Source organism: Cnephaeus nilssonii (genome assembly GCF_951640355.1).
Source record: "Cnephaeus nilssonii genome assembly, chromosome: 21".
NCBI lineage: Eukaryota > Metazoa > Chordata > Mammalia > Chiroptera > Vespertilionidae > Cnephaeus > Cnephaeus nilssonii.
Window position 1 is genome coordinate 36,578,636 of NC_137092.1, and position 13,336 is coordinate 36,591,971.

General features: G+C 50.8%; 1 protein-coding gene across 3 annotated transcripts; it reads right to left on the minus strand.

Moving 5' to 3' along the window:
- Window positions 1-808: 808 nt before the first annotated feature.
- LAX1 (lymphocyte transmembrane adaptor 1) lies at window positions 809-9,635 on the minus strand. Of its 3 annotated transcripts, none has more exons than XM_079760582.1 (7): window positions 9,363-9,635; window positions 8,591-8,942; window positions 7,805-7,962; window positions 4,710-4,819; window positions 4,235-4,345; window positions 3,633-3,718; window positions 809-1,843 (listed from the first exon to the last, which is right to left on the minus strand). In XM_079760582.1, exons 3-7 carry the CDS (start codon window positions 7,864-7,866, stop codon window positions 1,055-1,057), a joined length of 1,158 nt encoding a protein of 385 aa, XP_079616708.1. In that variant the 5' UTR covers window positions 7,867-7,962; window positions 8,591-8,942; window positions 9,363-9,635; the 3' UTR covers window positions 809-1,054. The 3 variants fall into 3 exon arrangements, with proteins under 3 accessions (XP_079616708.1, XP_079616707.1, XP_079616706.1); XM_079760581.1 differs by having other exon boundaries at window positions 7,782-7,962; XM_079760580.1 differs by lacking the exons at window positions 7,805-7,962; window positions 8,591-8,942; window positions 9,363-9,635 and having other exon boundaries at window positions 4,710-5,093.
- Window positions 9,636-13,336: the final 3,701 nt, after the last annotated feature.

The window sequence follows — 13,336 nt, forward strand, 5'->3', positions numbered from 1 at the left end:
CCGGGTGAGGCCACGTGCCCCTGGGTCCGGGGGAAGCTAGATCCCGGGTCCGGGCGAGGCCGTGTGCCCCTGGATCCGGGTGAGGCTGGATCCCGGGCCCGGGAGAGGCCACGCGCCCCTGGGTCCGGGTGAGGCCATGCGCCCCTGGGTCCGGGTGAAGCTGAATCCTGGGTCTGGGCGAGGCCGTGGGCCCCTGGATCCGGGTGAGGCCGGGTCCCGGGTCCGGGTGAGGCCGTGGGTCCCTGGATCCGGGTGAGGCCGGGTCCCGGGTCCGGGTGAGGCCGTGGGCCCCTGGATCCGGGTGAAGCCGGGCCCCTGGGTCCGGCCGAGACCAAACCAGAGGGAGTCGGACCTGCATTACCACCATTTGTCCACCATCCAGAGCTGAGGGGTCAGTGCCGACATGTACTCATAAGGAACTGGTGGTCATTGATATTGGGTCTCAAAAGAACTGTTGGTCCAGAAAGAAACTCACTACAGACTGATTCATTTGCCTGTCAGCGTAACTATTATTGCTTGTCGCACATTCAATTATTATAAGTATATCTCTAGTGACACATGATTTCGCTCATCTAGGGGAAATGATGAACAACATATACTGATGAACAAGAACAGAACCAGAAACAAGGAGGCATCGATCGGACTATCGGGCCTCAGAGGGAGGATAGGGGAGGGTGGGGGGAGGGGGGAGAGATCAACCAAAGGTCTTGTGTGCATGCATATGAGCCTAACCAATGGTTAAGTTCAACAGGGGGTTGGGGCATCCATGGGGAGGGGTGTGGGATGGGAATGGGGGGATGAGGACAAATATGTGACACCTTAATCAATAAAGAAATTTAAAAAAATTAAAAAAAGATTAAAAAAAATAAAAAATTTGGCTCTCAAAAGAAATTTCAATCGTTGTACTGTTGATATTTGGCTCTGTTGACTAATGAGTTTGCCGACCACTGGTCTAACCAAATAAATCCACTGAAATACAGGATGGTCAAGGGTCTTCACTTGCATTTGGCAGGAGAGACAAGTACATGTGGCTTTCCAGCTGGGTGGGAAGGCCTTAATTCCTCAGGAAGAGCCATGTGTCTTGTTCCTGCTCAGCATCGCTGCCTCCTAATGTGGCAGCCAGCACAATGTCATCATCATCGGAGCCCTCATTTGACATCTCTCCTCCACGTTTCATCTGACTGCTCTCACTCTGTGCAGATGGCTGATAGGTCACATAATCCCCTGAAACCAGGAACCTCCCTGATTGCATGACAAGGTGGACATGAGTCTCTATACCCCCTGCCCTGCCCTCCACATGGTTTGTGGGTGAGGATGTCACTTCTCCCGCCAGCTGCTGGCTTCCATTGGGATCTGCTGGTGGGACATTTTCATAATCTCGGCAGCACTGAAAGGACATCCAGGGCTGCTTCCCCTGGGTGGCCCCCAGGTCCAACTCTGCCGTGTTGACGTAGTCATTTGAGGTCTGAGAAGAACCTTCCTCATCGCTGAGTGGATCATTGCTCTCAGTTCCTGGAGGCAAAAATCGGGCGCAGTCACTGGCATGGCCACAGCCCTTGTCTCTTTCCTCAGTAAATCCCAGCTCCCGAGCACTTGGGAGGACAAAGAGGTTCCCAGGGGGGTGGTTGGTAGAAGCCAGCATCTCATCAATCTCTGCTGCTGTGGAGACATTGACATAGTCTCTGGAGTCCTCTGAAGAAACGCTCGGGCTGTCTCCAGCTGCTCTGACGTTGACGGAGTGCGCTGAGGGAGTGAGGTTCTCATACATCAGGGCGTTGTCATAGATGCCCACGGAGTGAGCCTGGGCTCTGTGCACCTGGAGGGCATGGCTGGCTCGGGAGGTCTGCGAGCAAGAAGAGAAAGCCAGTGACAGGACCGAAGCAGAGACAGGGACGAAGCCTTTCCTCTTCCCCACCCAGCACTCTTACCAGACCGTTCCTCCACCCAGTTCTCCACCTCGGAGAACAGTTCTGAATCAAATACAGAGACGTTGGGTGCCAGGTAGGTCTGAGCAAAATGGGCTGAGTTTAGGGAAAGCAACAATGTAATGTGACGATAAACGGTAACTGAACTTTGGCCACAATGTGGGGGTTCAATGGGGAGTGGAGGGGACAGAGCCTGCCAGCTCAGAGCACGTTGAGGGGCAGTATAGCCTAGTGCAGTGGTTCTCAACCTTTCTAATGCCGCGACCCTTTAATACAGTTCCTCATGTTGTGGTGACCCCCAACCATAAAATTATTTTCGTTGCTACTTCATAACTGTAATGTTGCTACTGTTATGAATCGTAATGTAAATATCTGTGTTTTCCGATGGTCTTAGGCGACCCTGCTAGCGGTTCTCAACCTGTGGGTCGCGAGTGGCCAGATTATTATGCGTTCAGAGATCATAATAATCTGGCCACTCAGAGTATATTAGAAGGTTTCTGTGAGGAGTCCATGGGTTGCTACAGGTGAAGTGTTGAGTAGAATTGCTCCTGGCCCACAGAAGACACTAGAATGCTTGCCATTATTACCAAAGGGGTTGAAGGGGCAACTGGCACAGACTCAGCTGATTACGGCCATTTAGGGATGCTGGTCTGATGTTTCCAGAACTTCCGAGTTTTTGAGAAAAGCTGGACATCTGGACTTGCATGTGAGATCTTTTAGATTTTTAAATGTTGGCAACTGGCTTAAATGTTCTTCAAACACTACAGAGCCCAAGCTAACCATATTTGTGGGCTGAAGTCATTTTGGGGTCTAAGCTCTGGGTGCAGAATCCCCCCAGGACCCACCCACGCCCTGGAACTAGCTTTGGCAATGGGGTTTTCTCCTCTCTGCCCTGTCAGGGGAGTCCAGCATGGGCCTTGCAGGAGGAGGAGGAAGCACAGGCGGTGACATGGAGGCAGCCGCAGGGTAAAGAGAGGCTGGGTACCGACAGAAACACCATCAGCGGCAAGACTGCATTTACCCGAGATGACCATAAAACCAACGAGACGGACTCTTCAACAAGCAAACAGAACTTCTCTCTGGGAATTAGCATCCTGATCTCTGAAGCAGTCCCTCCACTGTCCCTGCCTCTGCCCCACACCGTGCGGGACTCCTCGCCGTGGGAGCTCCCCTCAGCCACAGCGTAAGCCACACGGGGTTACTGTTACTGATTGTAATACACTCCTTGCAACCTCAAAGGCTAGCTCCCATTTGGTCAAACACTTTTGAAACTAGCTATAGTTCTCAATGATTTATGACTGTTTCTGCTGGTGGGGATCATTGAAATAATTTGACAGGAGCTCCAGAAGTAATCCCCAAAGCAGGGGTTTTAAGTGTGCTTTCAGCACCAACAGCAATTGCTTTGAAGAGGACCACACTCATTTGAATAAGCATGCTATCATGTCTTTGTTCAAACAACCCATTGCAGTTCTAACATTAGGCCCTGGAGGACTCGTGCCCTGAAAATCCCAAGCACTTGCTCACCTTTCTGAATTTTTCTCCTTGGGCAGCAGGAGGTCCTGAGGCTAGTCTTCCTGATCTACTAATAGGGCTGCCAGGGTTCGTATGCAGGGGCACAACACCTGGGACCTAGAGTCCTTTCTCCTCCGTCCTTGTGCCAGAGACAGGCAATTTCTCCCAAGGGCTGGGTCGTCCCACCTGACTTACCACGTGTGCGGAGGGAGGGCTGTCAGAGTTTCTGGAGAGGAGGCTCTCGATACTGAATACACGGAAACTCCTTGACTGATGTCTCCCTGGAAGGACAGAGGACAAAGCCTGATGGCGTAGCCAGTCCTGGCTTCAGCCTGCACACTTCCCGCATCGTGGGCGAAGCGGGTCTGTGTGGGGCCTGGTATGTGGGGGCTGGTGTTCTGTGGCGAGAGGGTCAGAGCTGTAAGGATGATGCGCCCTGAGGCCTGAGGCCCTCCTCAGTGTTGGGGGCACCAGAGAACACCAGCCCAGGGGTGGGAGGCCGGGAAGGAAGTGTCTGGTGTGACCCCTCCCTGCCTGGAATGCTGGCAGCCGCGGTCTTTGTTTTTCAGAAGGTCTTCCCCATCCCTAGACACACCCATCTATCCTCTGCTGCCTTTACATCAGGAAGAACTCAAACCCCAAACCTAGCATGTGAGTCAAGGTCTGTTTAGGCCCAAAGATCCTACTCTTCCCACTGCTGGAAGCTTAGAGAAAGTTGCTTCTGGGTGGTGAGAGGTGCATTCTGGGGACAGAAGTTCTGTAGGTCTGGACTCCATGGATTAGAAGGAAACACTTACCTAGCACTCCTTGCCTCCGGGGCACGAGGTCATAAATATTTTTGGCTCGTTGTCTGGACGGAGGCAGAGTCAGCAAGGGCACCGTGGTAACTCGCAGGTAAGGAACTCGCCCTGCAGGGCAACGACACAGAAGGGGGACCCTGGGGATGAGATGGCCCACCCTCCCCCTGCACCATAAAAAATACCCGTCCCAACTTGACAAATGCCATTTGAGCTACAAGGACGGGGGACTCGGTTGACAGAGCAGGGAGTGAAAACAGGGCCCAGGGGTAGGAGAGCAGTGACTTTCAAGACGGATTTCCAATCTCTCCAATCGGCACTAAGCCTTTTGGACCCACAGCCTAGGACCCTAAGGGAGGCAAGGACCGGCGTGTCCCATAAGGACTCCTTGCGGAAAGAGTTTACCCCCGGAGAATAAACCGGGCTTCATGATTGGCCCTCGTGTGTCTCAACTTTGGACAAGCAGGGGACTCACGCTTCTTCCGTGTGGTCCAGTTCCACAGGACGCAGAGAACCGCGATGACCAGGAGGATGGCAAGGAGTCCGGCCACCCCAGCAAAGATGCTGCTGCTCTGGTCCTTCTCTCTGCAAGGAAACGGAGTGCCATGCCCCAGCCGGGCGGGGAGGCTGGAGAAGATGCTTCCCTCAGGAGTTAGAGCCCAAGGACTCGGAAGGGGAGCCGGGCGAAGGAAGGCCGAGTTGGGGTGGGCTGTGTGGTGGGAGAGGGTCATCTCTTTGTGAACACAGAAGAACTGTCCCATGTGAATGCTCATTGGATGCCAGGGGTTTGCATGTGAAACTTATTTCATCTTTACATCAACCCTACCTCTCTTTGTGACTAAGAAACCTGAGGTTTAGCCTGGCTGATGTGGCGCAGTGGTTGAGTGTTGACCTATGAACCAGGAAGTCACAGTTTGATTCCTGGTCAGGGCACATGCCCAGGTTGCGGGCGCGATCCCCAGTGTGAGGAGTGCAGGAGGCAGTTGATCAACGATTCTCTCTCATCAGTGATATTTCTTTTTTTTAAAAATATATATTTTATTGATTTTTTACAGAGAGGAAGAGAGAGGGATCGAGAGTTAGAAACATCGATGAGAGAGAAACATCGATCAGCTGCCTCTTGCACACCCCCTACTGGGGATGTGCCCGCAACCAAGGTACATGCCCTTGACCGGAATCGAACCCGGGACCCTTCAGTCCACAGGCCGATGCTCTATCCACTGAGCCAAACCGGTTTCGGCATCAGTGATATTTCTTCCTTAATTTTTTAAAAATATATATATTTTATTGATTTTAGAGAGGAAGGAAGAGAGAGAGAGATAGAGGTTCAGAAAGGTAAATAACATGTCAAAGATCACACAGATAGGAAGGATCAAAGATGGAATGTGAGTCAAGGTCTGTTTGGGCCCCAAGATCACACTCTTTGCACTGCATCACATTGGCCTCCAAACTTGCAAAGGCAAGTTCCTCTGTCCTTGCTTCCCCTGGTTGCCACTCCTGGGCTTTCTGTCTTTCCAGGAGCAAAGGATTACCCAATTGACAGGGAGCGGCTCAGTGACAGGGTCCAGCCTGTGTGCACTTGAATAACCTTCACAGCACCAACGTGTGGAGCTGGTCTCCAAGCAACACTCTGTTCTGTGGAATTTAACCAACACAAAGGCCAGTTGCAATTTCCCTGCAGGGATGGGGTGGAGCTGCTGCTCTTCATTGCCTGTTGTAACAGCAAGCGGCCAGTTGAGGCTACAGAAGGAATCACTAGCTGACCTAACTAACTACTAGAAACCAGGTCATCTGTCAGAGGAGGCTTTTGTCTTCTTGGGTTCTAGTCTGGTTTATCCAACTTTATACTGGTCATTTCCACTCGGCTGCCTAACATATCTCAAACCAAATCAGAACTCCCGTTCTCCCCCATACGCCTGCTCCTCCTCTGGTATTTCCCATCACCTAGTGGCTCCATCGAAATCATCCTTGGCTGCTCTCTTTCTTTCATGTCCTACTCCTAGTCAACAGCAGATTCTGTTACTCAACCCTGGGCATCAATCCCAAATGCAGTTACCTCTCACTCCTCCTCTGCCTCCAACCCGCCTAGGCCACGGTGTGCTCCACACGGACCTTTGCAATAACCTTCCTAATGGGTTTCTCGCTTTCACTCTTAGCCCCAACATACCATCTTTACACACGAGCCAGCGTGATCCCCTAAACAGTAAATCAGATTGCGCCCTCTTCTGCTTGCAACCCTCCATGACTTCCCATCACACCTGGGATAACATCCACAGTCCCACCCCCGGGGGGACTTCATGGCACTCATGTTCTGGCCTCTTCCTACCTCCTGGCCTCATTTCCTACCACTTCCCCTCTGACTTTGACGGCCAGGACTCCTTCTGTTCCTTGCCCATGCAAAGCACGGTCCTGTCTCAGACCTCTGCTCTCTCTCCCACCTGCCCGCCTGGCTCAGCCCCTCATTTAATTCAGGTCTTTTCTGAGATGTCACCTCCTCAAACAGGTCTTCCCTGGCCACACCGTATCATCCGCAGTCCCCTTACTCTGCTCTGGTTTTCTTCATAGGGTTTATGACTGACATTATTATATGCTTATTTGTTTATCTGTGATTTTTTTTTTTAATATTTGACTCTCCCACTTGACTATAAGCTCCAGGAGGTCATGGACTTGTCTATCGTGTTCACCTGGTTCCTGGAACAGTAAGGGCCTGAGAAATATTTGTTAAATGAAGGAACGAGCGAATTAATAAACAAATGAATGAATACAGAAATCGTTTTCTTCGGGAATGGGGTGGGGTGGGGAGTCCAGGGTTCTGATGTTATGAATTCATTCCCCATCAATGCCCCTCTCCATCTGCAAGTGACATGTGTTTGTCATGGTAAAAACTTTTATTTCCCCCCAAACTACAGAGATTTAAAATTCATTATCGTTGAGTTGTACTATTATCACAGCACTGAAATGTATACCTACCAGTGCTGCTAAAGTTCCAACTGCTGACGGACTTTTGTTTTTGTTAGGAAGACATGGAAAGTAACGAGTAAGCATTCAATTGATATCTGCCATTAGTTCAGTGAGACTTTATGTCCTAGCATATGTTTATCATACCTGCGATTACATTTTTCATTCATGGCAAGTTTGGAAGGCAAGTTTTTAGGATCTAAAAACACATCTTTGGGAAAAGGGAGCCTTTTGTTTATTTCATGGTGGGACCTAGTGCTTGTTTGAGGAGCTGCTGGTGGGACTGGAGGTAGGAAAGACTGAGGACAGCGGTCAGAGCCCCTGAGAGGTGGGAAACTCAACCAGGCCAGGCCGCTCGCGCTAAGACAACCCTGCGTGATCACAGATTTTCCTCTTCCCCCGAGTCCTTTTTCTCAACACCCACCCCTTTCCTCCCAGAGCGAGCTTCTCTGAGCCTCGCGTTGGGTGGTCTCAGTGGGCCTGAGCCTGGTTGGAAGGGGAGGCAGCTGCCGGGGTGGAAGCCCCCAGGGAAGACCAGGGCCCTCGGGACTTCGGGGAAGGGGGGAGCTCACCGCCCTGAGCCACTCACCTGTCCAGCCTGCTGAGCGTTACCTGCAGAGTGCTGGGCTCCGGAGTCCCCCCTCCGAGTTCTGAAGGGGCCAGGGTGATGACATCCATGGTCCACAGGAGCCTCTGGCTTCGGCCTCTCCTCCTAAGCCTCCTCTCAATCAGAATCAGCTGCCGGCATACGTGCCACTTTTCCTGAGTAGCTGACTCCCACGAGAAAAGGCAAAATTAGTTTGTATTTTACATGTAATCCTGTGTCTGTGGGGGTGGGGGGTGGGGGGAAGGAAAGTCATTTGGTTTTTAAAGTTCCAATCTTTCAAACACCACCCCCTCCCACCCACCCCAACTCCTTACCTTGTGTCTACGCCTAAAATGTCAGGCTGAGTTGACCCCAAACACAAAAGCGACAGGTTCGGTTCTACCTGCATGCGCCTACCTTGCCCACTGCAGGAGGGCAGAGCTCATCTGGGCGTGGGGCTCCCCGAGGGGCAGCGCAGGCGGAAGCACAGTCTCTGCCCGCTGGTGGGAGTGCGAGGGGCACCGAGGGGGAAGCTGCCAGGAGGCCCAGAGAGGCTCTGCGAGAGGCGCATCTTCCCCAACCCCCAGAGCAGAGCGGAGAGAGCAAACGCTTGGCCGGAATGGAAACAGAGAGTCAGAGGCAGGAAGCGACACCACCAACGTGCGCACGGGGCATGGGGCACCGGAAAGGCGCTCAGCTCTCAGCCCGACGGCAGAAAACACGCCGCACTGCTGCTCCCGGGCTGGCAGGCGCTCGGTGGTCTGGGGAGAGGGATTACAGAGGGGCCAGGCGGCAGGCTGGTGATCGCTCACCCTGGGTTTCTGAGGCCGTTCGTGTTTCACCAGGCCCCAGGCTCACAGCGGTGTTTGCAGGTCTAGGAGGACGGCAGGGTGCTTTTTAGGCCCAAATGCGGATCTCTGGCACCTGCTGCTGAGTCGTGGGCGGCGGGTGGAAAGGTTGGCGTCATGAACGCTACCAGATGATTTTGATGGAGCTGATCTGTGTTTCAATGTTTTGAGAACCTTTGTTCCGGGTGTTACCAGCATGGGGCTTATGCTGGGTTCGCGGGGCCCCCGGAGTCCACTCGGTCCGCCCTCAGGGCCCCCACTGCTGGCTGTCTCGCGCACAGGGCTCCCCGGAGGATGGATCCAGTCCTTCCCACACCTGTCTCAGAAGTCAAATAGTTTAGCCCCGGTGTCTGCCTAAAGTGTCCCAGCTTTGAGGATTGCTCCACATTTGTTTCTCACTCTCTTACCCTCTTCCTCTGACCAATCTCCTAAAACCTTCTGTGCATCTTGGGAGAGTCTGAAGACAAGGGGTCCCTAAGGCTTTTATGAAGGTGTGAGGGAGGGCCTCTGACCTCACTCTCCACCAGGAAAGCGATTCAGATAAATAGCAGGGAAGGCAGCAGCGCCTGGTCACCATGTCTCTCTCCCACCCCTTCCTGAGCTGTCAGCCCCTGCCCTGGCCAAGCTCTCCGAGGCCTCCCCCCCCCCCGCCCCCACCGTGGCTCTCCCGGAGCTCTGCCACTCCAGGTCCTCACTGCCCTGCCCCACTTCCCTCCTCCTGCCCAAGCAGCCTGACCTGGCCGGAAGCAGAGATGGCTCAGAGGCAGCTGGTTCTAGAGCTGGAATCGGGGTCTCTGTCCATTTCTGCTTTGGATCGGGACTTTGTAAGAAGGAGGACTCCTCATGGGAAAGAGGTCCATGGCTCTGCTCTGGTTGGTGGCCGGGACTATTGCAAGAGAGGCTCACTCCCTGGCCTGTCCTGAGCCACGGGCGCGAAGAGGGACTGTGAGTGAAGCGGGAATTGGAAAGATGATTCAGGGGAAGGGCAGCCAGAACCAAACCTTAGAACCCTGACTACTACTTTAAAAAAAAAAAAAAAAAGATGTGTTTGTTTTTTTTTAAACTTCCTCCTGCATGTGATCATCTCTTATCTACTCAGCCTGCTTGAGTCAGACTCATCTTTTCTTCTTCTTCTTTTTTTTTTTTAAGTGCCCTTGACCAAAATCGAACCTGGGACCCTTTGGTCTGCAGGCCAATGCTCTATCCACTGAGCCAAACTGGCTAGGGCCAGACTCGTCTTGCCTCTGGTCTTCTGGTTCTCTCCTGCCCACACTGGAGGGAGCAGCCTTCTCAAAGGAGGCTCCCCGGGAAGGATGGACCTCAGGTTTCCAGGCTGGCCGCGCTCTTTCACCTGCTCCTCTTTCCCTCCTCGTGGCACACAAACCAACTACACCAACAATGAAAGCACAAAATAGCTGTCTGAACTTATTCATCATAACAGTGGACGAAACTACTCATTCCTGGGAAATAGTAGATGATTGCTCTAATGTTTCCCTTCAGTCACTTTTAATGACTTCAGGGGTTGAATGTGACATATGATTCTAAACTATTGTGAAAGGAAAAAACATAGGCCAGAATGGTGTTGCCTGTGCTAAAGCCCTAGATTTAATATCTGATTTAATTGAAGTTTCAGCTTCTCCCAGAAATAGTCTTTTAAAATAAATCTTTATTGTTGCGAGTATTACAGATGTCCCCCTTTTATTCCTCCATTGCCCTCCTCCCTGCCTGTTCCCACCCCGCCCCAGGCCTTCACCACCCTATTGTTGGTGACCATAGGCAATGAATATAAATTCTTTGGTTAGTCTCTTCCCAACCCCCTCCCCGCCCTTCCCCTCTGAGATTCATCAGTCTGTTCCAGGTTTCCATGCCTCTGGTTCTATTTTATTCATCAGTTTATTTTGTTCATCAGATTCCTTGTTCATTTATTTTGATTTTTAGATTCAATTGTTGATAGATATGTATTGCCATTTTATTATTCATATTTTGATTTCTCCTCCTCCTCTTCCTCCTCCTCCTCCTCCTCCTCCTCCTCCTCCTCCTTTTTCTTCTTCAAGATTACCCTTAACATTTCATGTAATACTGGTTTGGTAGTAATGAACTTCTTTAGCTCTTTATCTGACCTTCAATTCTAAATGACAGTTTGCTGGGTATGGTAATCTTGGTTGTAAGTCATTGCTATTCATCACTTTGAATATTTCTTGCCACTCCCTTCTGGCCTGCAAAGTTCCTGTTGAGAAATCAGCTGACAGTGGTATGGGCGCTCCCTTGTAGGTAACTAACTGCTTTTCTCTTGCTGCTTTTAAGATTCTCTGTTTTTAACCCTTGGCATTTTAATTATGATGTGTCTTGGTGTGGGCCTCTTTGAGTTCATCTTGTTTGGGACTTTCTGTGCTTCTTGGACTTGTAAGTCTATTTCTTTCACCAGGTAGGGGAGGTTTTCTGTCATTATTTCTTCAAATAGGTTTTTAATATCTTGCTCTCTCTCTTCTCTTTCTGCCCCCCCCCCCCCATAATGCAGATATTGGTTTGCTTGAAGTTGTCCCAGAGGCTCCTTACACTATCTTCATATTTTTGGATTCTTTTTGCTGTTCTGATTGGGTGTTTTTTGTTTTCTCATATTCCAAATTGCTGATTTGATTCTTGGCATCCTCTACTCTACTGTTGATTCCTTTTAAATTATTCTTCATTTCAGTTAGTGTATCCTTCATTTCTGACTGTCCTTTTTCATGTATTTGATGTTCTCATTAATTTCCTTGAAATTCTCACTAAGTCCATTGAAACTCTCTTTAAGGTCCTTGAGCATTCTTATAACCATTGTTTTGAACTCTGTATCTTTTAGTTTGTTTGCTTCTTTGAATTTAGTTATTTTTCTGGAGATTTCTCCTGTTCTTTCATTTGTGATATGCTCCTTTGTCTCCCCATTTTGGCTGCTTCCCTCTGTGTTTGTTTCTATATATTGGGTAGAGCTGCTATGACTCCTGGATTTTGTATAGTGGCATTAATTATAGTGTCTTGTAGGGCCCTGAGCTGTGCACTCTAGGTGCATCTCTGTGTGGGCACTATCTTGTTGTAGTTGAGTCCTGATTGCTGTTGGCATCACTGGGAGGAACTGACCCCAGGCCCATTAGCTGTGATGACCAGCTGCGACTACAGCAGAAGAGCTGCTGTGCAGGAGATGCCCCTATGGAGCAGGACTTGCTTCATTGGGGCTTTGGAGCTCACTGAATCTTCCCCTTGAGTGTATTGCTTGTGAATGTGTAGAATTGTAATCTGGTGTGGTCTGAAGCTGTCCACTGGGTGCACTAGCTTTGGTCCCCCCCCCCCCCCCCCAGAAGTACAAAGTCAGCCACTGCCTGTGCCCTGTCTGGGGCCACCTGTCAGGAGCTACAGAGCAATCTGAAGATGGCTGTGTTGGGCTTGTAAGTGCCAAGGAAAGGCCAAGCTGTGAAGCAAGGCAGGCTGCTGCTAGTGCCAAGCCTGGAGCCTCTTAATGATAGGTATGAGGCATGGTGATGCCAACTGCTGCTGCTTGTTTGAGAGTTTTAGAAAAGTCTGAAGCCTGAGGCAGGACAGGCCATTCAAATGGAAAAGCTGCTGCAAACAGCTTGGGTGGGACTGCAAATTGAGTGGGGTGGGTCTCAGGGAATCACCAGAGCGGAGCAAACAGTGTGAGCCAGGTTGATGGAGACTCAGATCTGGCACCTGCCAGTCAGCTCTGCAATGGAGAGGTCTCAGCATAGGAACAATGACCCCTGTCTGAGAGAAAGCCAACCCCAAGTTCTTGCCCCAATGCCAGCCAATCCAGTTCCTCCCCACATGTCCTTGGATCCCCCCAAGCTGCTGCCTCAGTGTAGGAGCTCAGAGGGAGCAAGTCTGAGTAAGTCCATGGGCTGGCCCTTTAAGAGGAACTGCCTGGGTCTCTAGCAGCCTCTGTGTCACTCAGCCACAATTCCTGCTGGCTTTTATAGCCTAAAGTTTCAGGCACTTCTCTTCACAGCACTGGAACCTGGGCTTAGGGATCTGATGTGGGGCTGGAACCCATTGCTCCTCATGGGAGGCCTCTGCAGCCTAGTTATCTTTCCTGATTAAACTAACGCTACATGTGGGTGTTGGACCAGACCTTTCTGCTCCTCTGCCCCTCCTATCCGTCTCAATGTGCTTTCTTCTTTACTTCTCTAGCTGTAGGACTTCCTTTTAGCCAGATTTCAGGTGGTTTTGAATGATGGTTGTCCTGTATTTTAGTTGTAATTGTGATGTGGGAGGCGGTGAGTACTGCATTAACTATGCTGCCATCTTGGTTCCAGAAATGTAATCTTTTTTTTTTTTTGAATTTCTTTATTGATTAAGGTGTCACATATTTGTCCTCATCCCCCCATTCCCATCCCACACCCCTCCCCACGGATGCCCCAACCCCCTGTTGATCTTAACCATTGGTTAGGCTCGTATGCATGCACACAAGTCCTTTGTTTGATCTCTCCCCCCTCTCCCCACCCTCCTCTACCCTCCCTCTGAGGCCTGATAGTCCGATCGATGCCTCCTTGTTTCTGGGTCTGTTCTTGTTCATCAGTCTATGTTGTTCATCATTTCCCCCAGATGAGCGAGATCATGTGTCACCAGAAACATACCCATAAGAACTGAATGTGAGACGAGCAATAATAGTTATGTTGACAGGCAAATGAATCAGTCTGTAGTGAGTTTCTTTCTGGACCA

Bases quoted from the DNA above. Each gene is read 5' to 3' on its own strand.
- LAX1 (XM_079760580.1), bottom strand. From the start codon at position 5,007: ATGAGCATTCACATGGGACAGTTCTTCTGTGTTCACAAAGAGATGACC. The intron at 4,346-4,709 runs GTGAGTCCCCTG...GTTGCCCTGCAG, and splicing joins CTGGACCACACGGAAGAAGC to GGCGAGTTCCTTACCTGCGA. The intron at 3,719-4,234 runs GTAAGTGTTTCC...CTGTCCTTCCAG, and splicing joins CCGGAGGCAAGGAGTGCTAG to GGAGACATCAGTCAAGGAGT.